At 36.2% G+C, this 27,529-nt stretch overlaps 2 protein-coding genes across 4 annotated transcripts in view; one reads left to right on the plus strand and one right to left on the minus strand.

Annotated features, from left to right (window-relative positions):
* Nucleotides 1-17,366, plus strand: part of LOC107685513 (chloride channel protein 1-like) — a 57,081-nt gene extending 39,715 nt beyond the window's left edge. The window contains exons 4-23 of the mRNA XM_016482105.1: nucleotides 1,462-1,590; nucleotides 2,090-2,223; nucleotides 2,672-2,749; nucleotides 3,753-3,831; nucleotides 6,628-6,753; nucleotides 7,375-7,459; nucleotides 7,623-7,724; nucleotides 7,900-7,984; nucleotides 8,464-8,619; nucleotides 8,714-8,783; nucleotides 10,216-10,326; nucleotides 10,467-10,680; nucleotides 10,894-11,027; nucleotides 13,153-13,334; nucleotides 13,549-13,630; nucleotides 13,878-13,954; nucleotides 14,789-14,833; nucleotides 14,974-15,078; nucleotides 16,414-16,500; nucleotides 16,603-17,366. Of these exons, the coding sequence (XP_016337591.1) occupies nucleotides 1,462-1,590; nucleotides 2,090-2,223; nucleotides 2,672-2,749; nucleotides 3,753-3,831; nucleotides 6,628-6,753; nucleotides 7,375-7,459; nucleotides 7,623-7,724; nucleotides 7,900-7,984; nucleotides 8,464-8,619; nucleotides 8,714-8,783; nucleotides 10,216-10,326; nucleotides 10,467-10,680; nucleotides 10,894-11,027; nucleotides 13,153-13,334; nucleotides 13,549-13,630; nucleotides 13,878-13,954; nucleotides 14,789-14,833; nucleotides 14,974-15,078; nucleotides 16,414-16,500; nucleotides 16,603-16,977 (2,456 nt within the window). The 3' untranslated portion in view covers nucleotides 16,978-17,366. The remainder of the gene's footprint in view (nucleotides 1-1,461; nucleotides 1,591-2,089; nucleotides 2,224-2,671; nucleotides 2,750-3,752; nucleotides 3,832-6,627; nucleotides 6,754-7,374; nucleotides 7,460-7,622; nucleotides 7,725-7,899; nucleotides 7,985-8,463; nucleotides 8,620-8,713; nucleotides 8,784-10,215; nucleotides 10,327-10,466; nucleotides 10,681-10,893; nucleotides 11,028-13,152; nucleotides 13,335-13,548; nucleotides 13,631-13,877; nucleotides 13,955-14,788; nucleotides 14,834-14,973; nucleotides 15,079-16,413; nucleotides 16,501-16,602) is intronic.
* A 6,495-nt stretch (nucleotides 17,367-23,861) lies between these two features.
* Nucleotides 23,862-27,529, minus strand: part of LOC107685514 (uncharacterized) — a 58,766-nt gene continuing 55,098 nt past the window's right edge. For all 3 annotated transcript variants that reach the window (XM_016482110.1, XM_016482109.1, XM_016482106.1), the window contains one exon: nucleotides 23,862-24,879. In XM_016482110.1, coding sequence (XP_016337596.1) covers nucleotides 24,649-24,879 — 231 coding nt within the window. In that variant the 3' untranslated portion in view covers nucleotides 23,862-24,648. The remainder of the gene's footprint in view (nucleotides 24,880-27,529) is intronic.

The following is a 27,529-nucleotide window of genomic DNA, read 5'->3' on the forward strand; positions in this document are numbered from 1 at the left end:
TTTTTTTTTATGATGAAGTCAAGTAGCTTCGAAAGAGATGGGTTTTCAGCTGTTGCTTGAAAATTGTCAGGGATTCAGCATTCTGGATAGGGGTGGGAAGATCATTCCACCAAGCAGGAACGGTGAGCGAGAATGTTCTGGAAAGTGATTTTGAGCCTCTCTGTGATGGTGCCACGAGGCATCGCTCACTAGCGGATCTCAGACTTCTGGCGGGGATGTAGATTCATAATAGTGAGTGGAAGTAGGCGGGTGCTGAGCCTGTGGCTGTTCTATATGCAAGCATCAATGTCTTGAACTTGATGCGAGCCACAACCATCAGCCAGTGCAGGGAGATAAAGAGAGGTGTAACATGGGCTCTTTTGGGCTCGTTGAAGACCAGTCGTGCCACTGCATTCTGAATCATTTGTAGAGGTTTGACTGTGCTTGATGGAAGTCCAGCCAGAAGAGCATTGCAGTAGTCCAGCCTAGAAATGACAAGGGCCTGGACAAGAAGTTGTGAACCAGAGCTATCTCATAAGGACAATTCTCTTGCCAATTGTCATGCCAAAATGAAATAATAAAGGTATTGTAAATGCATTCACAATACCTTATACTGTAATACACATAATTGTGATAGGCTCGGATCAGCCAATCAGGAATAATAAGAATAATCAGAACTAGTTATACAAGTCAAACTTTATAATAATTGTTACAGTATGCAGTATATGCATTAAAAACTGTCAGAAGAAAATAGCAACAATTTTATATTTAAGGATACATCACCTTGTCACTAAGGAAGTATTCTCAAAGATACACATTTGTGCCTAATTAAACCTAAGTAGTGTAAATTTTTATGTTAAAGGGGTCTTATTATGCTCTTTTACAAAGTCTTGATTTTGTTTTGGGGGTGTACTGGAACAGGCTCTCATACTAGGTTGTTCGAAAAACACATTATTTTTCACATATTTTACATTATTATAACACCTCTCTCCCCAGTCTGGCATGAACGCCTCGAATAGTTTTAATTTAAACCTGGATGATTGTAACCACTCTAAGTTCGTCTGCCTTGGGAAAGCTAGCGTGTCTCCGACATGTGATAACACTCGTTGCCTTCTCTAGTGCAGCTCAACCAGGTCTCGTCTCATTCGTTGGTATTTGTGATATCACAAATCCCGGAAAATATGCGTTGTAGTCCAAACGAGTCATTCGTTGTAGTTTTTGAAAAGTGATTTCTGTTAAATAAAATATCTTCTTTTGAATTGGACTTTGAGCTTTGTAACTTCGCAGATCTTTTTTATGCTCAAACAGCAACAATACAGACTAACTAAAGTTGAAAAAGTGAAAAAGCATAATAGGACCCCATTAAGTATCATTTATTAAATTGAATCAACACCCAATTTGATGTGTTGTATTACATATGTGAGCAAATAAAAAATGTCCTACAGTGAAACTTTTCTCAACCTTTCTGTTTTTCTCTGTCAGCATATAAGTGGATGTACGGAGAGCTGAAGGGGAATGTGGCTCTGCAGTATCTGGCCTGGGTCTCATATCCCATCATCCTTGTCGTGTTTGCATCCCTCTTCTGTCATCTGGTCTCTCCACAAGCTATAGGTTTGTGTATCTTGTATTGTGTACTTCCTCTCATTCCTGCTTTTATTACCCTGTATTATTTCTGTTTGTCCTGTTCTTTACCCTTGCATTCTCATCTCTATTCTGGTTCTCTGCTCACAATGTCACAAATCATGTTTGTGTCCCTCTGTTCTGTCATCTGTACTCAGCTATTATGCTTTATATTCAATTTTTGTCTCGTTTTTGTCCTCAATCCACCTCAACCACCCACAACACTTCAAATCTTCCTGCCCTCTTTTCAAGATGTGATCATCATGGTCTCGTTTTCTCTTTCTTTCTCTCACCTCTCCTCACCACAATTGTTTTGATAGCTTTCTCATGTGCTCCACATCAGACTGGAGGATACACGCCAATCTTTTTTCATCTTTTATAATCAGTGTGACAAGATCTACACTCTGTGTGAAATTGTGTTTTATGTTTTACGGATTAATTTCATGCGCATCACTCCCTCTCTCTTGAAAATCTTTTCTCTGTCCCTCAGGCTCGGGGATCCCTGAACTCAAGACCATCCTCAGAGGCGTGGTGTTAAAGGAGTATCTGACGCTCAAGGCGTTTGTGGCTAAAGTCATCGGTCTCACGGCTGGGCTGGGCAGTGGTATGCCGATCGGGAAGGAGGTGGACCTCTGCTACTTTCATATTTTATATTGTTATATATAACTGTGCAATATTTTATTAAAGTATATACAGGTGCATCTCAATAAATTAGAATGTCGTGGAAAAGTAAACTGTCTGTCTGTCTGTCTATCTAGCTATCTATCTATCTCTATCGTTCTATCATTCTATCGTACTGTGTATCTATCGGTCTGTCTGTCTGTCTGTCTGTCTGTCTGTCTATCTATCGATCTATCGATCTACAAACCTGTCTGTGCATCCATCCATCCTCATTCTCTTGTTCTCATATTCTTCTGTTCATTCATTAGTTCAGTTATCTTGCTAAACGGTTGCATCACTAATTGAGGCTCTTTGTTGGATTCAGAGAAATGAATTTTGTTACATAAACTACCCTCATAGATTGTTCATCTGCTGCAGTTTTATTGATTCATAACCTCCATTAACTCCTCAGGGTCCTTTTGTGCATATTGCCAGTATATGTGCGGCAGTGCTAAGCAAGATCATGTCCATCTTCACCGGTGTGTATGAGGTAAAAACCAGCCCCTGTGAGCTTGTTCGCCTGAGTGTTTGTGTGAGTGTGAGTTACTCTTCAGAAGCTGCTGACCTTAATTGCTGATCTAGGATCAAGTTACCTCTCATTGGCATATAAATTCCCACTCCACGCCACAGCCATCACAAGTTATTTTATGAGTCGACAGATGCCAAAACCTGTCTCTGATCAACAGTTAAGGATTATGATGAACTGCTTTTGAATGTTATACTCAGTTTAATATTACAATTTGTCTGTGTGTCTAATGTTTATGAATTGAAATAAATGCTAGTCATACTAATTGCATATTCTCTCCTCTCATTCCCTGTATTCTCTTTTTATCCCTGTCTCATTGTCTCTCCCTAACACCTCATTATTTTTGTCTGTCTGTATTAATAGTGATGGTATTTTTTGGCATGTGTCTTGGATGTGTGTGTCCCGATGCTGTTATTTTAACCCCACCCAAATTACCCAGAATAGTGCCCATGTTCAGGATCTGCTGGTGTGTGCCTGTGCGGTGGGAGTGGCCACCTGTTTCGCTGCCCCAGTGGGAGGCAAGTCACGCCCACTTTTACCCAGCATGCATTGCTCGTATTATGTATATGCACTCTATATATTAGTTTAAAACATGATGTTCATCCCTCTCATCTCCTTTCTTTTTTAGTTTGTTTATGCTTAGTTGGTATGTGTGTAAAGCTTTGGTTTGCCTTTCTTTGAATGAATCCACACAATTGTGTATTCACATAATCCTTTTGTTTTTCCTTTGCTCTTTATACATCATTCCCTTTATTTCTCTTTCCATTTGGCTGTACTCTTTCTTCTTATTTTTCTTTCATGTTTACTTCTCTCTTCCTCCCACGCAATGTACCCGCTAACATTCCTAATCTATTCTTCTTTTTACATCCCTTCATCTCCCTCCCCTCTAACACTCTCGTTCTTCTTTTCTGCCTTCACCTCAAATTCCCTCTCTCTCTTTCTCTCTCTTCTGTCTTGGTGTCAGTAGAACCCCTATGGTTACACAGACATACTGACAGTAGGATGTGCTGTTGGGGTGGGCTGCTGTTTTGGGACTCCCCTTGGAGGTAAAAATCTCCCCTTCTTTCTATCCTCGTCCTTCTTTTTCAGCTTGATGCCTGCTGAATAATTTAGGTCATCAACACTTCACAGTTAAAAGCACCCGTGTGTTATAAATTCATATGCTGTGCATGTTTTATGTGTCTTAAAGAGTGTGTACACTCAGAGGAGAGCTTGATAAAGAGTGTGCCAGAACATTTTAAGTACTTTTAGAGAGTGCATGTGGATTTCAAAAAGTGTTTGTGTGTGAAGCTTTCATAACTCTCTCATTAAGTATTTTTTTAAAGATAAAATACTTTTAAAAATCTTAATATCTAAAAAAGAACTATAAGCCACTGGTAGGTTGAATAAAGTGTAAAAAGTGTACACTTTTACAGTAATATAACTGTTATTATTACTATATTATGCTACGGGGCTGTTGAATGTTTGAATCTGATTGGTTGACGAACGTTCTATGGTGTGCAATTATTTTCAGGGAAACGCATGATTAAAGTAGTTCCAGACAGGTCTTGTCCACATTACATGTCCATATCACTTCACCAAACGATTTCAGTTATTTCAAAGGTCCTTACAACAGCAAAAGAACCAAAACCCACAACAACACAGACCAAGCAAATAAATACAGCAACCAATGGGATAAGAAAATGACTAATTCTTTCCATGTTTTTGCCACAAAGTTACATTTAATTATGTATGGACAGCACATTTCTCCCCGCTCTCTCCCATACAAACGCACACACATAAAGTAAAGACTCACATGTGCACACAAGGAAACATACACGCGCACAGAAACGTGTTGTCAGTGCTGCTCTGATGATTTTATAAGTAAAACTCAACTTAAAAGCTGAGTGTCATTTCTCACAAGCGAGGTAATACGGCTCTGTTCTTGAAACAGATGAACTTACAGTTTCGCTATTAGTAGAGACGCTGCTGCGAACACTGTTGAGAGACGCACAGACTCAGGTGATTCACGCACGCTTAATCTCTCTCTTTCTCTCTTTCTCTTTTTCTTTCTCTGTCTGTCTAATAACTTCATTATTAACTGCATTAGTCTGCTATCAACGTCTCAAACCTCCTTACTAGATCTAAAATGACTTCTTGTAATTGGCAACGGACGTGTTGGATGAGATGCGTAAGAAATTAATCCTACTCACAAGAGCGTTTTAAGGATAAAAACCTTGTGAATGTCTTTAATACCTGAACAATATTTGAGGTGTGGTAACCATAGTATATGCATAATGATTCCGGTCCATTGAATTATTAGAAAATAATGCAAACCCTGAGGCCGCATTACCACCTTGGGTGTGCATTATTTTCTAATAATTCAACGGCCCGTCATCAGTTATTCCTTAGACAATGTCATCACTCTTTTAGTGTGCACTTTTTTGGCAGCCTTGGTTCCAGAAGTGTTTTTCTGTTTTATATTTGCTTGTCGGATTTCTCTACAGAATCATGGGCAGCATTGTTTTTCACCAGGAATAACACCATTAAACCATAGACTGTATAAAAACATGGACGTAGTGTCCGTGACGCCACCCGTAGTTTTCTGAAGAGCGCTTTTGAAGCTCAAAGTGGGCGGAGCGGGCCGTCGCCATCTTGGCAGCGCGTCACCGCGCATCACTCACAGATAATCGAAAATGGGCAAAAAGGTGGGAGCTGGTTGCTGAAGCCATGCCCACCTAGCTCGACGGCAGTGTCAGCAGCGGCAATCCACCTGTCACTCAAGTGGCCATTCCCTTAATTATGCAGAACTTTAATGCTTAATATAGTTTAAACGGATGAGTTATAAAAAAAAATTCACCCCCCTCATGTTGTCATAAAGGGCAAATGGGCAGCTATATAGACCAAAATAATTTTTTGAACCAGGCTGTAAACATGTTTTTTGTAAAGTTGGGCATTTTAACATGGGGAGTCTATGGGATTGACTCCCTTTTGCAGCCAGCCTCCAGCGGCCAGTTGACGAATTACAGTTTAAGTCACTTCCGTGTTGGCTTCACGAGAGAGAGCGGGAGGTTGCCGCTTGCATTAAACACAGTTATCTAAGAAATAAGTTGAAATAGTGCGGACTGATAGCTTCAACAAAAGTATTAATGACCTTTCATAATTCACAGTAGGTCTGCCTTTACTTTATTTTAAGGTCCAATTCTCGGCCATTAACAAACTGTTAACGATGACTTTTGCCTCAAACTCCTAATTTGCTGCTTATTAATAGTTAGTAAGGTAGTTGTTAAGTTTAGGTATTGGGTAGGATTAGGGATGTAGAATATGGTGGTCCAGAATATGTGCTTTGTAAGTACTAATAAACAGCCAATATATTATGAATATGCATGCTAATAAGCAAGTAGTTAATAGTGAGATGTGGTCCCTATACTAAAGTGCTACCCAATTAACCTATGGAGAAAATGAATGGGACTTTTACTAGGGTACATGGAACCCAAATGTATGGCATTCTATTACTTTGGTGGTTTGTTTGTGCATACTGACCAGCCTGACACAGCAACTGTCTCAACCAATACAGTGAGTTTTGGGCAGGGCTAACTGTTTGATTGACCAATGGCAGATGGGGAGAGTGTTTGGGGAAATCTGTTTGAAAACAGTCATTACTTTTGCAGTATTTGTAATTTTTTTATTATGAATCAAATTATTTAACAATTGATAATTATTTTCAACTATTATTATTATTTGTTTTTGTTATTACTATTCGCCTCTCTTGCACTCTCATGTTCTCTCTCTAAATTGCTTTCTCTGCTGTTATTTAACTTTCTTTTTTATCTATTTTTACTCTTGCTCTCTCTATCTCTCAGGTGTGTTGTTCAGTATTGAGGTCACGTCAACATATTTTGCAGTGAGGAATTACTGGAGAGGATATTTCGCTGCCACATTCAGTGCCTTCATATTCCGAGTACTGTCAGTGTGGAACAAAGATTCTGGTGAGACGCACACACACAAGCAGATATGATAAATGAATAGTAAATTAATTTCATGCTACATGTCAAGCTGTCCATTGCTTACTGAGCTCTATAAATGAAATACATTCTACAACATTTATTTCCAGCCCTCAATTTTGATCAGCCAAGCAATGTTCCAAAAGTGCTTATGTACAGTCCAACAGCACTGAGACCTTTTACAGTTTCTGTCAGTCTGCTTGTGCATTTGCATGTTTCAGACAGACTTTCGGTGGTCGGGATTTTTCAGGGACTTATTTTGCAGGTTATATTGTTACAGCAGTAGATGTGAGTGAGTCACTGAATTATTCACTCTACTATTTCTTTCCATATAATTGTGTTTCAGTAAACAGACATCATTATTGGCTTGAAGTCACGCAATCATTTCATCATGCTTTATCTTCATGTGTAACTATTTAATTGGAGGAAAAAATAGGCAAAGTGTCAGTATTGCATCTACGTAATATTAACAGTGTTTATTGACCTGTTGCATAAACGCAATATTACACATGCATACTTTTTGTAGTTGTAAATATCAGCACTGATATTCAGAACAACAGTGATTTTGCTTAAATATGACTAAAACATGTTTGTTTTTTTCCACAGTTACTATAACAGCACTGTTTCGTACAAACTTTCGTATGGATTTCCCCTTTGACCTTCAGGAACTGCCAGCTTTTGCAATAATCGGGTGTGTGGGTTAGTGTGTGTCTATGTATATGCATGTACAGTATGTGTAGTTATTAATTATGTATATGTGCATCTAAAATGATTGTTGAATATAATGTATCTTCAAATAGATGTCACAATTTTTGATCTCTAGGTGATGTTTCTAAATGTGTTTGTGTTTGTAGGATCTCATGTGGGTTTCTAGGGGCGTTCTTTGTCTATCTGAACAGACAAGTTGTTCTGATCATGAGGAGACCGACGGCGCTTACACGATTCCTTACAAAACAGCAAGTCACCATTTACACAAACTCATTTACCAGTTTTAACTATAAAATTAATTTATTGTTCTATTATTTCTCTTGTATTGCATATGACATTGACAGTGACATTAATAACATCAAAATATTATGAGCATACACTATTATAGTAGTAATTATATCTGTGTGGGTTTGTTTGTTGTAGCCGGTTGATTTACCCTGGTGCAGTGACACTAATTATAGCCTCCTTCACATTTCCTCCGGGCTTCGGCCAGTTCATGGCTGGAGAGGTGTGTATTTGCTTGGATATACTGCACACATACATTTTAAGCAGATGTCCATAGAGCAGTGTTACTGAAACTTAACCAGTTCAGAAGCCTTTTCTTTTGTTTGCAAGAACCAAATTTTAAAAACAGCCTTTGAACATGATCTGAATTATTTGGTTTTTATTAATCTGATATGCATATTTATCATATTAATGATATTTCCAGAGATTGGTTTTCATTTTTTGTGTAAAAATTTCACCTTTAAATTGTGAGATTACCTACGTACCAGTTCCAACACCATCCCATAAGAGAAAGGGATTTCACCTTTTGAATATGGCTACTTCATTGTAACAAAATTTAGCCTAGATTTGTTAGTTTATTGAACCATAACACTGTCATTAAAGAGCTGCTTGAGACTCACCAGGCAGCTGCTGTTTCCCTTCACTGCTATGAATGCTAGGAATGAGTCCTTTGGAAGTCTCTGTTTCTCTTTTGTCATGCAGCTGATGCCCAGAGAGTGCATTAATTCACTGTTTGATAACTTCACGTGGACAAAGATCTGGGGTTCACCAGCTCCACCTGGATTGGGTCGCTCTGCTGCCTGGCTCCACCCACAAGTCAGCGTCTTCGTCATCCTTCTCCTCTTCTTCGTCATGAAGGTGCTCATTTGTTGAAGAAATATTTCTGTAACCAAATTCCATCTTGTATGCTGTGTAAATGCTCATTTCCTTTTTGTCTTCCATGCATTTGTAGTTCTGGATGTCTGCGGTTTCTACTACAATGCCGGTCCCTTCTGGAGCCTTCATGCCTGTTTTTATATTGGGTCAGTCATTCTATTTTATTAGCTTATCATGTAACATTCTGAGACCTAGCAATTAATTTTGCTTACTATATTGGAAGTATCATTTTGTTTATATCTCAGTGTTTATAAGTCCTGATGTAACTTAAATAAAGCATTATATTTAAACAAAAAATTTAGTGGGTGTGGCTAGTATAATATTAATCTTGTGAAGCCTGACTTGTAAAATAATAGTCAAAAAAATGCATATATATATATATATATATTTAAATGGAACAGTTAAATTAGAATTTTTTTTCAATCTAAAAAAGTGCATATTTTTATACTTTCATGTCTCATATAGCTTGATATAGTAGTGTAATGAAGGGAGGCGTGGCAACAAAGTGGGGATCCACGTGCGGGCTTTATTCCATAGAGTGTAGTCAGAACAGGCAGGGTCAAACACCAGCAAACAAACACATCCAGGGCAAAGGCAAAAGAGTAATCCACAAGTCAGGCAATGGTCAGGGCAGGCAGCAATCAATCAAAAACCGAAGGCAACTAGGAAACATGGAAGAGCTAATCAACATTCAATCACCAGCGAAGAGAGAGTGTGTGTGTGTGTGCTATTCTTATAGTCTTACTAATAAGAGGCAGCTGTGAACTGGTAATGAGTGCTGATGAGTCCGGGCAAAGGATTATGGGAAATGGAGTCCTGAGTGAATGGCAAGGTACAGGATGGAGTGCCCTCTAGAGGAGCTCATGGGCACTCCAGCTGGTGATCTTGACAAGTAGAATATGTTGCTCATGCTTATGGAAAAAACACCTCAATTTTATTCAGAGGACCAAAATGGAGCAAAAATATGCACGTTAGTTCAATTGCTGATATTTATTTGGCCAAAGTAAGATGCAATTCTGGTAAATTGTAATGTAAATCAGATGTTTATAACAGAATAGCAGACTGCTTATTTAAAATGCATATAAATATCAGTTTTCATGCTATATCTTTCAATAATAGCAGTAGGTTCGTAAGATGATATTTAAATGCTTAGTTTTATGATTAAAGCTCTGGAGTTTTTTTTATTGTGGGGGCAAAACATAAAATTCAGTACAATACAATGATGAGGGAGATACTAACAATATAAAAGGTGTTCATGCATTTACTTCATTAAAATTTGTAAAGATTTCACATCAAAAAGACGTGTACCATGTGGACATATTTATAATTAGCTATACTAAAAGGTATATAGGCTAAAGGGTTGCTAAAACGTAAAAACTATCAATCAGATGACAGAAGGCAACAGATTTTTCAGCAAAGTTTTGATCACGTTAATAATTTAGAGGCCTTAGATTAGAAATTTGCATAGCAAATATGATACCGTAGACTTTGCAGGGTAAAAAAATTGCATAATGAGATTCATATGTTAATTTTAATTGTAATGTGAGTGAGATAATATGAATGTGTTTCAACAAGCAGGAGCAGCATTCGGGCGCTTGGTGGGTGAGATCATGGCCACTCTGTTTCCGAACGGAATTCTGTTTGATGGGATTGTGTACCAAATCCTGCCTGGAGGCTATGCAGTGATAGGTCTGCAAATATTCCCCTTCCAGCTAGTCCTACACCCCTAAAATCAATTTTTACTCTTAAAGTAGTAGATTTATTCTTCTCGTATGCTTCCTCTTTCAAATTTTCTGCGTCTGACCCCCTGCTTCTCCCTGTGTGTGTAGGGGCAGCAGCCATGACCGGAGCCGTCACACACACAGTTTCAACAGCAGTCATCTGTTTTGAACTGACGGGTCAAATCTCACACATCCTGCCCATGATGGTGGCCGTGATTCTCGCCAACATGGTGGCACAGGGTCTACAGCCTTCTCTTTATGACTCCATTATTCAGGTCAAAAAGCTGCCCTATCTTCCAGAGCTCAGCATTGGCCACATCAGGTACCACTACCAGATCTCTAGAGACTGGTGAATTTTTAGACATGATATTGGATCTGAATATATGATAGTATCTTTGACCTCTTTTCCCTTCAAACAATATAACTTCTTTAGAGGTTTATTTAATGGTTCTGTCCCACAGAAGGAAAATGAAAAAATTCACAGAAACTGTCTTTTGACACAAAATATCTGTCTCTCTCTTTCTCTGCATGGCAGTAAATATAATATCTTTGTGGAGGACATCATGGTGAAGAAAATAAAGTTTCTGTCACCTCAGTCCACTAACAGAGAGCTGAAAGCTCTCCTGGAGTCCACGTCTCTCAAAACCATCCCGCTTGTCGACTCCAAAGGTCTGTGTTGGGTGAACAAACCACTTTGTATTCATATTGCAGATTATATTTCCTATTGAAAAGTCCAGTTTAGACCAGCGTGAATTTCCTATTCAAGATGGTAGAACAGTAACATCTAAGACATATTGAAGTAGATTGTAATTGTGAGATATAAAGTCACTCTGCGAGATATAGTACGGAAACCCATTTCCGCCTCAGAGTAAAAAATAAAAAAGGTAATTGTGCTAATCATAAATAGTCATTTTATGGGAAATAGTCACAGGAAAGTCACAGTTACAAAAAAAAGTCACAATTAAATTCTCAGTTATGATATATAGTCACATTGTAAGATATAAAGTTTCAATTACGAAAAATGAACATGATCATTTTAAAAAAAGAACATTATTTTGTGTATTTGGTGTAATGCAATGTGTTTATGCAGTTTAAAGGCACAATATGTAATTTTTCGCCGCTTGAGGGCGTGTATTCAAAATAAACAAAGAGGCAAAGGCGTAGTTTGATGATGCTGTGACTGAGCGTGGAATTATGGGAGTTGTCGTCTTCATCCCCACAGCCAATGCAATCCGACGGGACTCGGGCAGAAATCATGTCCATGGATGAGCTAATGATTTATTAACGTAGTAGAATGAAGCAGGGTGAGGCTGAAAGCCGTCGAAGCGAAACGAGGTCGCTGAAGGATGACACTATGGACATGCTCTGTGTCACTAGTTAAAATTGCTTATTTCTATGGATTTAAACATTCTTCGAAACATTTGGGATAATGTAAGTACATAAGTCAGCAAAATATATAACACTGTTCTAGTGGTTTTTGGATATTTTAATAAAAAAATCTTACATATTGTGCCTTTAAGGTTCAAAAAACACATTCTTTTCCACATACTGTACATTATTGTTTCTCCTCTATGCCCCGACTTTCTGAAACCCGTCGATTTTTACAAAGCTCATCATTTTGAAAAGCTAGATGTGGCAAGCTATCCAGTGCGTTGTAATTGGCTGGTATGACGGAAATGTTACGCCCCTTACCATACTATGATGCCGTGTCCCGGCGCGACGAGACAAAAACAATAAAACCCATTACAAACGAGGCATTTGTAGCATCCAGTGGGGACATAATTACTGATTATAATGACTTGGGTTTGAGACTTTAGTCTTTGCAACTTTAGGGATCTTATCTCTTCACGAACAGCTTGTAACGCATCATATGACCCCTTTAAGTCATACTTCAAGATATAGTATACAAGCCCATTTTCACCAGGGAAAAAAATAATTGTGAGATGGTTAAAAATAACAAATAGTGACATTATCAGAAATAAAGTTGCAAATGTGAGGAAAAAAAATCACAATTGTGAGAAAATATATAAAATCACATTATCAGATATAAAGTTGCAGTTGCAAAAAATAAAATCACAATTACGAGAAACTCTCAATTGTGAGTTAATAAAGTCACATTGTGATATATAAAGTTGCTATTACGTGAAGTAATTATGAGAAACAGTCGCAATTGTTAGATGTAATGTCACAATAACACTTTAGTTTAGAGAACACATTCACTATTAACTAAGTTTCCCTGAATAAACTCCTAATTACTGCTTATTCATAGTAAGTTACAGTAGTTGTTGTAGTAGTTATGTTCAGGTATTGGGTAGAGTTAAGGGATCTAGAATATGGTCATGTGTTAATATGTGTTTTATAAGTACTAATAAAAATCCAATATGCTAGTGATATGTATGCTAATAAGCAACTAGTTAACAGTGAATAGTGTTCTCTAATCTAAAGTGCTGCCAAAGTCACACTGTGAGAAATAAAATAGCAATTACAGTTTGCAATTATGAGATATAAATTTACAATGACTTTTTTCCTCTGAGGCAGAAACGGCACCATAGCCACGCTGCTCATCAGCAAAATTAATTTGGTTAACTAGTCTACCAGTATGATCTTTCTGATGAAGCTGGTTGACCAGGCATGTCTTGCTGGTTAAAGCTGGTTCAAAAGCTAGTTAATGTATGCTGATGATGACCAACTAAGCTGGTCTTTTCAACAGTATTGCCTAATATGTGTAGGTGTGATGATTCCTTTTGGCAAAAATTTGAAATTGATAAAAAAAAAAACTCAATTATTTCCCCAGAGTCAATGATTCTATTGGGCTCCATTGAGAGATGTGAACTTCAGGCTGCCTTGGATTGGTGGCTCTCAGCCGAGAGGCGGGTTTATATCCGAGGTGAGGGTGTGTCCAGCCTGGGGTCACAGGTCAACTGGGAGTCCTTCGTATTTGTGGATGAGGAGGTTGGAGAGGAGAATGGAGACAAGGTGAGAGGAGCTCCAAAAGTGTGCTCACACACTGTTGTTCCCAGAAAACCCCCTAAGAGAACGTCTTTGTTCTCGGTTTGTTTTTGCTCAGAGGTGGATGTTAAGTTCTCTGATCTTACATCAGTAAGCAGAGCTTTATGCCAAATAAATGTTCTTTTCTGAAAATCAAAAATTGGAGTGTACTAATCTTACGCTGTAACTAAAATTATTACAGGGTAACACAGTCTCTGAAGATTGTAACGGCCCACTGGGGTCCACCAAAACCACAGACGTCTCCACAAATCACTCCACATCTGGTGAGTTTGTTTATTTTTACCTGGCAACATGTTCTCAAATATTCTTGCTGATCAGTATCCAACTCTACATCAATTCAATAATTCAACATACAGACCTTGTGTTAGAATTCAAGCTCATTTCTACCAGCTACGTAAATGTTTACCAGAAGAGGTTTGTGATATCAAGACTTAAGTAGTCTTAATAGACTTAAATAAGTCTTTTAAATAGTCGCAATTGAATAGTGAACCAGTGTTATTTATGTAACAGGTGCCCTACAGTCTATGAGGAGGACTCTTCGTCGTCTTTTGTCCTCATCTTCCTCATCAGGGCAGACTGAGCCGGAGGTGTGACTCTTAGCATTATTGTCACTTACAAGGACAGTGCAACTGGCTGAATACATGAGCAGAGTTAACATGAGTACACGAGTTCAAAGCAGGAAATCATCTATGACATGCTGTTAATTATCTCAGACAGTAATTATATCTTTCATTTTGTAAAATCTATTTCATTTGATTTTAAAATTATGTGGCTTTGCCCATAGACCTCCATTGTAAATATTTTATAAATTATTTTCTATGGTATTTGACAGCATGTGGATCCTGAGAAGCCTGAGAGTGCACACTGTTTTTTTTATTTATTACTTTTTACTCCCTTAAAATGTATATAGTAAAAAAAAAAATAACAGTACAAAATAATAAACCAGCAAACTGGAAAAAGGGAAAAATAGAATATGTATCTGCTCAGCCAATTACATAAATGCCTAAAATTATAGACTTATGATATTTAATTGGTGTCATAATCATGATTTCATACAATAACCATCTGTCTTGGTAAATAAAATTAATTGCTTTTAACTTTTGGTTCTGTTCTTCCATGTAAAATATTTCTTTAAAAAATTCTGTTTAACGATGTAGCTTGTATATTTTAACTGTGAATAGAGAGAAATCTCACATTTTTATATTCTTGCATTTTAAAATCCAGGTGTGACACATTTTGTCCTTTCACTTTCCAAAATTATCAGCTCACACCAGCAGGTGGCGTCAAACATGCTGTGTAGGGCATGTGGAGTCACTAAACAAGATGAAAAATTTACGGGGTTATTTTTGGTGAATTGTTTTTAGTGAACATTCATGTACTACTTCTGACCCTCTGTCTACCTCTCATTCCTCTTTCTGTAGAGCCCTGCAGCTCCTCCTGTAGTTGAGAACATGACTCCTGAAGAGGTACGGTGATGAATTGATTTATTTCCACTGCAGTTCAGACAGACGGCCACAATTAGCACATCAGTTCCAAAGCTGTCTGTGAGCTGTCAGTCACTCACAGTGACATCCTGACCCTGATTATGTTGTGTTGGGGTGTTCAGATCAAAGCCTGGGAAGAGGAAGAGCTGGATAAGCCCATTGACATTGATCAGATCCGTGTTGACCCCTCACCTTTTCAGCTGGTGGAGAGAACATCTTTGCATAAGGTAATCCACAATCCGATTGTGATCATCGCATATGAAATACTGTGTATTATATTAAGGATTTATGTTTTGCCAAGTGAATCATGATTTAGACTTTTATCTGTATGTGAATGTCAGTCCAAAGCTCTCATTAATTCATGCCCTCGGGGAAATGTGTTTTTTTGATAAAAACAACATCATTATATCCTGCATTCAGGAGTTTAACTGTATGAGCCCCAAAACACAAACATTATTATTATTTTTTATTTTCTTCTTATTAGATATAAAAAATAACAAAAACACAAAAAAATAAACCACAAAAAATGTAACAAATTTAAAATGAGTTACTATATTTATAAACATTTACATTCATATAATAATAATAATAATAATAATGAAGAAATTATGTATATATAAAATACAGTTTTATTTAGATATTTTATTTAATGTGGTGATTAAGTAATATAATTAATTGTAAATTAATCACATCAAATTTGGCAGAGAAATTACTCCCAAAAGTAATTTTTGTGTTAAATGTGAAAAGCATCAAATAGGCAAAAAGTAGCTTTAGAAAGAAATATTTTATTTGATTCAACAGAATTTATTACACAAACCTTTAGGCTACAATGGCAGCCAATGGAAACCAAAAGTGTTTGGTTATCAACATTATTCAAAATATCTTCTTTTATGTCCCCCAAAAAAAGTCTTACAGATTTGAAACGACATGCTGGTGAGTAAACGATGACAGAATTAAAAATTTTGAGTGAACTATCCATTTAATTGTTTTTTATTAACATAGAATTATGAAATAATGTGATTTATCGTGCAGCCCTAATATATATATATATACACAGTATATAAGTAAAACTAAATAAGAAACTAAAACTGCCAGTAGGTGGCAGTAAATATCCTAATGAGTAATTAATTGAGTCATTCATTCATTCGATTCATTCAAACAACTGATTCATTCAGGAATTAAATAAATGTCTCTCTTTATGAATGGGCTGTTGAATCATTGAATCACCTGATTCATTCAAGACACAGATTCACTCAGAAACTAAACACCATAATATAAATATAAGACAAAAACTCCCAAATATCTCATATTGTATATTATAATGCCCCAATATCTTAAATTTCTGGTGCATTGTAACTGGATTTTATCAAGTGCATCACGCAGTGCATCTTGATTATCACTGATCATCTGTATCGAAATGTCAGATAACCTATATAGGTCCAGAGTGGGGCAGGTAGATTAAATGTGCCAATAAATTAAATTATCTTTATTATGTGTTAAATCGACAGCCCTAATATATACACATACATGCATAAATATAATGTTTTTCTTGCTTGTTTCAGACTCACACCCTGTTCTCTCTGCTGGGTCTCAGTCATGCGTATGTAACTAGTATTGGTAAACTGGTTGGGGTGGTCGCACTAAAAGAGGTAAAGATTGTGTCTGTGTCTACATGCATTTTTGCATACTTCCTATCATATGCTCGAGCGTTAGAGTAATTAATTCTGCTCGTCTCTCTTTTTCACTTCCAGCTCCAGAAAGCAATCGAGGGTTCGACTCGTAGCGGAGTGCGACTGCGTCCTCCTCTGGCCAGTTTCAGAGAAGCGAGACGCAAGGCCAAAAAGCCTTCTCATTCCCCTTCCGTCCCATCCTCTCCCACACGGGACAGAGAGCTGTGGAGCGAGGGAGTGAAAAGAGAAACTAAAGACGAGTCCGCTGATAGTTGTATCCAGACAGCCGACAAAGAGTGTGATATAGCCACAGGCAACAGCAGCAGAAGTACCGTCAGCACCTCTCAGGAGCAACTGCCTTCCCCTTCTTCTTCCACAGTCCCTCTCTCCCCTCTTCATTCTGTGCCTGAAGGAGAAGTGGATGCTGATAGAGAGAGTGATGAGGAGCCTTTATAGGCCTATTGTTTGTCATTTTCTCAAATTCAGCCCTCCAGGGGGAGGCAAACCATATTATGGTGCAGACTTTGGGCCCAGCACGAGAGCTGCACCTTCAGACTTGTTGATTGATTTTCTACTCTCCGGACAGGACTCTATACTCTTTCTTTCTAGATGTTTTTTTCACTTGTTGTCTATACATTTGTACATATGGACAGTCGGTCTGACACATCTCACTGAATGTCTTCTCCTTCTTTGCTAGTCGAAGGATTGTCATGGTAACAAAGTTTGTCTGCTGCACCTGATATTATATCTGTAGAAATGTTTGTAAAAATGAAAAATTTGTTACCTTAACAAGCTATTTGTATTTGAGCTGTCCCTTGTCTTGGTGTAACCTAATGTAGTCAGGTTAATTCGGTCATACTAAATAATATTTTTGACTTTTAGGTTGCCTGATATTTCTTTTTAATCGTATAGATGTGAAATTTAAAAATATTTCAGGTTTAATACAAGTTTAACTCAATTCAGTGTTAATGTTAGCTATAACTAAAATGATTCTAAATTGTTTTGGAAATTGAAATAAAGCTGAAACAATATATAAAAATGAGAAAGTCAAATTAAGTTCCAATTGTTAACATTAGCGAACTAACAATGAAAAATACTTCTAAAACATTTATTAATCTTAGTTAATGTTAATTGCCACATTTATTAATGCATTATTAAAATCAAAAGTTTTATCTTTTAATGTTATTTAATGGACCTGAGCTAACATAGGGTAACAATGAACAGTTGTATTTTTATTAACTAAAATAAACAAAGATTAATAAATATTGTAGCAAATGTATTGCTCGTTAGTTAATGTTAGTTGATGCATTAAATATAGTTAGCTAATGGAACCTTGTTGTAAAGCGTTACACTTTTTTATTAAATTAGTCAAATTTAAATAAAAATAATTATAGCTATAATAAAAGTATAAATGCTATAATAGTATGTACATAATACTAAAATAACACTGGCTCAATCGACAACATTTGTGACAATATTGATTAAAAGGACAACTGTCCTTTCTTTTCTTTAAAAAAGCAAAAATCAATGTTAATAAATATAGTTGTTGTTTTTTTGGATTTAAAAGAAAAAAAGTGAAGGTTATATTTTTTATAAAAGCACTTACATTAATTCTGTGAAAATGTGTGAATATTTTAAGCTGTTTAAATCATAATTGTTATTGTCGTTTTAGGGTTTGTGTTTATAGCGTTACATTGTCATGGTAACAAAGTTGTGAATTTGTATTATTTTACACACAAAAGGTTAAGAAGTGATTTTATTCACACTAAAACCATGTTCACATTAATATTTTCTATATCTTGTAGCTATAATATTGAAACATTGTGCATTTTAACATGAATCTATTGACCCCATTCACTTCCATTGTAAGTGCCTCTCTGTAACCAAACAATTTGTTTTAAGAAAAGTGAAATTTATTTTTGTGCCACAAATACTTTTGTCACAATGTTGATTGATCTTGTGCTGAACCTGGTATATTCATTGAATCACTAGACATTCATTATGAAGCTGATTTGTTTACTACATAATTTAAGCTGCAAAGTCATTACTCTATCATTGAATCTTTGTTTGATTATTATAACTACTGATGAATATCTGATTTGTTTTTATTTGTTTTAATGGTCTGAAAAGCATGCAGACTTTTTTTGCCACGTCTTAAAAATACACAAAGTGCGCAATAATATTTTGTTTGCTTCATTTATTCATTTGTTCTTCATTATTTTGGGAAAAATAAAGGAATAGCAATATTCTTGAAGGTCAGGGAGATGGGTAAGAGAGAGAGTCCGATGGAGGAAGAGGAAGAACCGTCTTAAAACCTTCAGTAAAGCATGCATAGATATACGAATCACAGAGCACTTCTTATATCACTCTTACAGCTCAGTTAGTCCCAAATGAATGGATGTGTGCCTGTATAGCTTGCTAAACATGTTGACTCCACGTAGTTCAACGTTATTATAAACAAATTTTATCACAACAGTGTTTCTTATCTAAAGTATTACTTCTTCTGAATATGATTCTTCCACCAAGAGGAGACAACACAGGGTTTGAGTAACAGACAGATAACATACGAAGGGAACGAGAGAGGAGGAGAGAAAGACAAGTAGGCTACGCTAGTTTACAGAGAGAAGGAAAGAGGTAGAACAAAGGACCGGTTACAGCATCATGCCAACAGACAGTTTTGTAGTGAAAGATGGCAGTAGAATCGTACAAAAAAAAAATCCATTTGAGATCAGTTCATCTGTAAACACAAATGATAAACAACTACATCCAAGGAAATACATTTGGCTTTTTGTTATTTATTCATTCGGATATTCCTTATCTTACATAAAAAGCAATAAAAGAGAACATGACATCACCCCTTTGGTTGCAGCAGTATGACCTGGCTTTGTGTGATTGCCGTGTTAATTTGATTGGTTGATTATGTGATTAAAATCTTTGAGGCATTTTTCAGAAATGGACTCATTAAAATGTGGTAGAGGAATTACAGGCACAACAGAGTAAATAAAGAAGTTGGTGCTCTTGAATTGACAAGGTCATTTAATATCCCTCATGTGACAAAGTGTGCATTCATAATTCCTTTAAATGTCTTACTAAGAAAGAATGTAGCCTACAGTAGAGTCAGAGCACTGGTGTCTTGTTTTCATGTTCCGATACTACAATGTACAAAACAATCGGCTTAGCAACATGATTAACACTGTGACAACTTTACAGTAGGCTAAAACTCAGGTCTTCTGAGGTTATTTTCAAATTCAATCGATAACTGAAATGCAAGATGGCACCAGTTGCGTTTTTATCTCAAATGAGAATGTGTTTGCGATAAAGATACACAAAAGTAGCACTGGGTTTAGTTATCTACACGATGCCAAGACAGGCTTAAAGTAATCATGAGATGAGGGAGGAAAAACAACAACAAAACCCGCCCCCCACAAATCGTGGCCACAGTTTTGCAATTCGTCCCCCCTCGTATGGTTAATAAACTATATTCCCAAAATTCTTAAACTCTTCGGTTTAACAAATCTTGCCCAGCTAATAAACCCTACCCACAAGTTCCCAATCTGTGCTCTGAGATTTATAAACTGTACCTTCGGTTTTTGCGATCTGCAGCCAAATTAACAAACTGTAACTTTTCGAACTTTTTTACATACCGCAGGTTTTCGCAATTCGTTCCCTTTGGGAAACCTTTCGGATTGCGAAGGTAACTTACAGGTGACTTCCTGGGCTCCATATGACAAATATGAGCGCAATAAAATTCAAGTTCATAAACTTTAACGAGTTAGCAATGACTTTTGCGCTTACAAGTCAGAGGGCCCTATTTTAACGATCTAAGCACAAGGTCTAAAGCGCACGGCGCAGGTGCACTTAGGGCGTGACCGAATACACGTTTGCTAGTTTAACGACGGGAAAAACGGTCGGTGCGCCTGGTGCATGGTCTAAAAGGATTGTCCCTAATCTCTTAATGAGTAATGGGTGTGTTTTGGGCATAACGTGCAATAAACCAATCAGAGTCTCATCTCCCATTCTCTTTAAGAGCCAGTTATGCACGCGCCATGGCGGATTCGCTATTTACACGGCGGAATTTACAAGCGGAAAAACGGAGGGCACTGCCCTGTGTGTGTAATAAGTAAAGTGTACACGCGTTATGCACCCGCCTATACTAACGTGCTCTTTAAATAACAAAAAAACTACTGCGCCATTGACTTTAGACCAGGTTTTAGTTGGTCAATGGCTCGGTCTATTTCAGGTGCCTCAAAATAGCAACGCGCCAGCAATGCGCCTGAACACACCTCGTTTTCAGACCAGCACGCCCATGAGTGCACAAATGGGCGCAAATGCATTTGCTGTTTAAACAGCGTGGCGCAGGACGTGAAAATGATAACTGTGTCGGGCTGAAACTAGCAAAAAACACTTGCGTCGCGCCTGGCGCCGCATTGCGCCGGGTGTATGATAGAGCCCAGAATTTCATAAACACGATGAGTGTACTGGGGCTGCGTTAAAAATTACACACTCTCTTGAGCAGGTACTTATTTTGAGTAGGCCCAAGTAATTACTTTGTGACCAATAAAAAAGTATGTTCTGTATAGTATGTAATCTTTACGTACTACATTCATACATAATCTGTCGTTATCACGTGACCTACCAGTGTAATTTTTGTCTTCACTGCCAATAGGCTAGTGTAGGGAAGTATGCAATTTTGGATACAGGAAACATCTCAGTGATTGGCAGTTAGTTTTACAAAGGTTACAAGTTTGAGTTAGTTTGAGACTAATTTAGTTAGTTTGAGACTAATTTATTCTCTTTGTATGCTTTAGACATGTAAAACATCTGCGTTTGCACATAATTAGCCTACTAAACTCAATAACATAGGAAACTCATTATTATAATTTAATTATGGAAAAAAAAACAATATACGCTTACACGTGGATTTAGTTATTGCATCATTGTGTGATGTAAATGAACTTTTTTTTTTTTTTTATAAAGTTTTCGGAAAAGAATCGTGCTGATTGCAGAACAACATACTACTGTGAAAGATAGAAGATAAAGAAATCGTTATGTTTGACTATCATTTTGCTTCATGCTTTAAAAAAAAAACTGAGGAAGATGAATGATCACATGTACAGTTTGACATATTTTCACCAAACCAAAGTGATACCATTACAACCAAAGGTGCATTTATCTCGAAATAACAAAGAGATATCATACAGGCTGCAAAGTTAAATCCCTCCCCTATATAATTCTTAAATAAATAAATGGGCACATGTTATTTCATGTGAGCAACTTTTGGAGTTCTGTATGCTTCACATAATATAAGAACTTATGACACTGAATAAAAATATAGCAGTTATGTTTCAGTTTTATGGTTGGACTGCTACATGCAATGATGTAGACTCTGTTGTTATATATTTTTATATAAGCTAATATAAAACATCATATTAAAACATTATGACATACAACAAGACGTTTAAGAAAATGTGTATGATTTTTTTCAGTGACAAAAAGTACACAAATACTGTACACAAAAATCTGTCAGAGCCTCCTCAAGAGTCCAGCAGTGAAATAATATGTACCCCAACAAATACAGGAGGGAGTGCACACAATTCTGTAGAAAAATAAACATTGTCCCAACATTTCATAAATAATCAGTCAATAAATAAATTCATTCAAGTCAGTACACTTCATATAGCTATTAATGCTATTTCTTCTCACCGCCAAGTTTGTATTACACACAATCGTCAAAGGTGAACGTGTCGTCCAAAGAAACTCGTAATAACCGTCTACAAGTTGTCCTTTTTTTTCTTTTAATCCTTGGTGAATCATGCATGACATCACAATGCAGGATGATGTAGTTACTTCTGTTTCTGAACCGGAAGTCTGCTCATACTTTGGGATGCATATGCTTCATGTTCATTTACGAACAAATACACAGTCAACGCAAAGTTTGTAGCATCATAGTTACTGTATAATCAGTGACCATGACAAACAGGAAGACGCCTGTGCAGTTCGGAAATTCCAAATGGCCTGAGTTGTTCATGAGGTCACTTTCAACTCGAATCAAAGTCCATTTCCATTCTCATTCTGTGGAGACATTTTTCCTTGATATCTTGGTAAAGGATATTTACAGTATGTGAATCCAGGTCCTGTTCTATTCTCCCCTTATTATATAGTGAAAAGAATTGTAGGCAATGGAATACATATTTTGGAACAGAAATTATGACATTACTTTATTATAAAAATTAAGTAATCATCAAGAACTGGTCCTGCAAGTGTAACAACAAGTACATGTACGAGTCGCCAACAGGACTGTTCAAAACAAAAATGTTTACTGTAGTTTTCTTCTATTTTAGTAATTTGAGGTTATGAGGCATTACCTATCCATCTTTCTCCTCTCAATTGTCATTTATCATGAGATCGATTAATCTAGATATTTCAAAACCATCCTTAAGCCAGTGTTTGACTAAACCAGAGCAAAAACAAAAATTTGGGATCAGAACTCAAGTACAGTTGTCTCATAAAAGAGTTAATTTTCCATCTAAAAGGCATCTGTCCTTCACCCAACAACCAATGCAAGTGCAAAAAGGTTTTTTCCCCCAAAACATTTCTCTCGTTTAAGCAGCCAATCAAGTCGCTAAACACACAGATCTCACAGAGTCAGTCTCAGCTCAGAGTACTGAGGTCCAGTGCAAATATCTATACAGTGTTGTATAGGACTCCAGAGTACACGGACACTGACAAACATCATGCATGCCAAACGACACACAGAGAAGGAAGCACGCTATGTTACACTCCAGTATGAAATATATCTGTGTGTACATGTGTGTGCGTGAAAAAGTTTGTATTACTACTACAAAAAATAAATAAATTAAATTATTAAATAAATAAAAATAAATAGAAATGGGCCCAATTATGTGGAAAATAAAGTCTAAAAATGTATTAAAAAAATTATTAAGTTGGGTGATTTCATCAATTTGATTTTTTCTCAGTTATTTCCTTTTCAGTTTTGTATGGCAGTATGGGAGAACATCACAGGTATAGGTGTATATATTTGTATATGTACACGACTGTTCAAAAGTACGATTTTTGACCATTCAGTAAGATTTTTGAAAGAAATTAATTATTTTATTGAGCAAAGATGCAATTAATGATAAGATAAGACTATGGCATCACAAGAATAAATTACAATTTAAAAAATATTAAAATAGAAAACAGTTATTTTACATTGTAATAATATTTTTGTAACATTACTGTTTTTTTATTGCATGTTTGTTCAAATAATGCAGTCTTGGTAAAAAAGAAGGTTCTTTCAAAAATCTTACCGACCCCAAACTTTTGATTGGTACGTACAACATCTATTGGCTTGAGTTAATGAGGGTTTGAATACATACTTACATATTGAATACACAGCCGACAGAAGTGTGTAGTGGTTTGTTTCAGTTAATTGATTTTTATGTTTCACAGCACAGAAACTTCTGTATTGAACCAGTGTTTCTCCCAGCAGTGTCATAAACTGCCAAATCTTGTTTTTTATATATAAAGGATTGTGTTTGGAAGTAAACAGGGTGAAAACTGAAGAGGAAAAGGGATCATTTGTGTTGTATTGAGTGTATTTGATCTCTTATGGTGTGTGGGAACTGAAATTCTGAAGGGCATGGGTTGTAAAAACTTGTGTTACTGTCTATTTTACAATTATATATTTCATTTTTTGTTGTTTTCTTAGAAAATAATCATATTATTATCATCATTATGGTTTATTAACTATAGTTTCTTTATTTTGAATAACGAGTGCCATCACTCCTTGTAAAAGCATGCACATATTTAACCGAATGTTCTTCATATTTATCATCCTGAATTACATACCTCCAACTTGGTTTTCCTCATTCTCTCCTTTCTCAGTCCCAAGGATTTCCCATTCTGTGCCTTCCTTTTTCAGACATCCATAATATAAGGCTTACAAAAAATAAATCATAGTTTTCACGTAAGCAGTGCAGTCATTTCAGTTCTGCTTTTCCATTTTGGGTTCGAGCAGTCACTTGAATTCCATCACAATGGTGTTTGATTCCTGAAATAGGAGTTGATATTGTTTGAGTATGCTGACTGAAATGTCAAAACAAGCTCAAGTCTCATGCCGGCCAATTAGTTGGCTGCCGTGACGTCTACAGGCGACGATTCAGACTCCTCCTCTTTTTCCTCAAGCTCTTCAATTACAGACGGTGAGACATCAGACGCCTTGCGCTCTGTGCTGAATTCTCCAGGGGCTTGACCTGGACTGCTTCCTCCCATTGAGGTCACTTCCTCTCTCTGCGTTACTGGAGATGGAATTAATGTCACTGGTTCTGGTTCCATACATAACGTAATATCTTCCTCCTGGAAAAGAGGCTGGATATTAGACTGGGTACGTGTCATTTCCTGTTTACAGCCGCAGTGTTTAATTTCTGTGCCAACAGTGGCAATAAACGAAATTAGAAAACAACTTTCAAAACATTTGTTTTGTAATTTTGTTTAGTGGCTGATCTGAGACTTGAACAGGTTTTGTTTTTGGACAAATAACATTTGGGACTCAAATAACCAAACTGTTAAAAGTTGTTTTTGCAGTAGTTCAGTTAAGTCATTTATAAGTTGTTTCTCATGAAATGTATAAACTTTGTAGCTCTATCAAAACTGTTTAGTGTGATCTACCCGACCAGGAATGCATTTCCAATACAATGATGTAAGTTGCTGTTTAACTGCTGTATGATGCCTTGTTGAACATATTAAATAGCTAGTAATGACGAAACCGTAGTTGCACTTCCATTATTTGAACCGCACTGGTTCAACAATATAGGACTGTCATTATTGACATCACTCACAGGTGGTGAAGTATTAACTGCTAACTCATTGATTCTTCGTGTGTTTTTTCTTATGTCATACTCCGAGGTTCCCTTACACATTTATGCACATGCGCAGTTGCACACTCTTCAAAACCAGCGCTGATTTGATTATCCATTGGCCTTACCAATAGCAGCCAGGTAGAGTGTTTGAAAAACCTGTCTGAAAACAGTCATTATTTTTGCAGTTCCTTTTGGTGGTGCTATTGGCACAGATTACAAACTAAAGCACTGGAAAAGTTACACTGTAGCTGTAAGAACTGATTCTGACTGTGACTCATAGCCGATTCCAACAGTGAGAGGAGTTACAGAAAACTTAGACAGGATTCATACTTTTCTAGCTGCTGACAGAAATAGCTTTTTTCCCAAAAAAAACAAACAAAAAAAGCATCAAATAGAAATTTGAGAACAGCATCTTGGCAGACAGTTAATATGAAAAAAAAGTATATATTTTTAAATGTATATATATATATATGTCTGCCGAGATGCTATTCTCCAGAGATTTTGGTGCTGACATTTTGACATTTCTATTTGATGCTTAGCATCATAAGTCTGTGTGGAGCTGTTCAGCACTTAGATTCAATATAGATTATATCTAAAATCTACATGGCCCCCCAAAAGACTGGACATTTAAGCAGTGTAAAATTTACTGCACAACAAAACATGAAAACAACAACATAAAAGGACAAATATACTTTTCACTAAACATAAAAAGGTTAGGTTTTAAATGGAAAAATAATAGATACAGTATACTACTAAAATTAAGACACTATTTAGTAGTGTTATTAATTAAGTACTATTATAGTATTTTTTCATACCTTTTTCAGTTTTGATTTGACTTTTGGTTTAAGTTTTAGTAATGTGCATTTGTCATTATTAGTTTTCTAATATGTCTATTTAGCTTTTTTCTATTGTTTTTCTATTTCTATTTTCATTATTTTTATTTAAGTTTTTAATTTTGGTACTTAAGCTTTATTTCAGTTAAAGTAAATGGTTTTCATCTAATATTTATTAGAGATACATTGATACTAAATGTCTCAGCTGATACTGTTAGCTGATTATCCAGAACGATATCTGCCGATACTGATGCCGATACCGATAGTACTATAAAGGAAACTCTCTCATTTGGTACATTGCTATAATATTAAAGGTTAAAATGAACAAGAGAGCTATTATATTCAACTGCCATTTATTCTCAGATATCATAATTACACTCTTAAATAAAAATTGAAATGTATAAAACTCATCACATAAAATGAATACCTGTCTTTATGCCAGATTTATTCATTTATTCAAACATACATATAGGCCTGTCACGATAACAACTTTTTGTTGTACGATATATTGCCCCAGAAATAATTGCGATAAGCGATATTATTGTCATTTTAAAGACCATTTTAAACTACTGAATATATAATCATAATGTAACAGCATAATAATGCAAGAAGGCCTACACGCTTCCAAATGACAACAAACTTTTAATTTTTAAGAATATTTAGATCATGGAAATTAAGTATCAAAATATTAGATACCTTAAAAAACCTGAATAAATAAATAAACATTTTCTAGCAAAAAGTGTAAAGTAACAAGTAGAAAAAAATAAAAATGCATAAAGAACTTGAATGGAGATTTTTCCATCTACAGATTTTTCCCTGAACTTATTTTCTCTGTAAATTAAGGCTGCACACTATTGCTGAAAAACACAATCACTACTTAGCAGTCAGATGTCCGCATGCACAAAGGCACAGATCCCTAAACAAGACCGTATCTGCAGATGAAATTTTTTTTTGTAGAAGCATTTTTTAAATCTGAACTAGGACCTCATGACTACACCACGTTATGTACGAGAAGCTGCAAAAGACACAGGCACAAGTGGAATGTACAAAACATGGTGACATTAATTTTTAAGTAAATATAATGTGCGATATATTGCGTCACCAAAAATTATTGAGGTCATGTACATATATTGCGTGATAAGTCGATATATTGATTATTGCGACAGGCCTACTTCTGTGCCACCTCTGTAGTACAAATTATTTTTTTATTAATACTAATTTCATATGATTGGTAACCTATTTGTCTTATTTTACTTCTTATTATATTGTTTTAAATAGAAATTTTAAAAAGCTTATAAACATACATTTTTGAAT

This window comes from Sinocyclocheilus anshuiensis, unplaced genomic scaffold (genome assembly GCF_001515605.1).
Source record: "Sinocyclocheilus anshuiensis isolate Anshui unplaced genomic scaffold, SAMN03320099.WGS_v1.1 scaffold185, whole genome shotgun sequence".
Taxonomy (NCBI): domain Eukaryota; kingdom Metazoa; phylum Chordata; class Actinopteri; order Cypriniformes; family Cyprinidae; genus Sinocyclocheilus; species Sinocyclocheilus anshuiensis.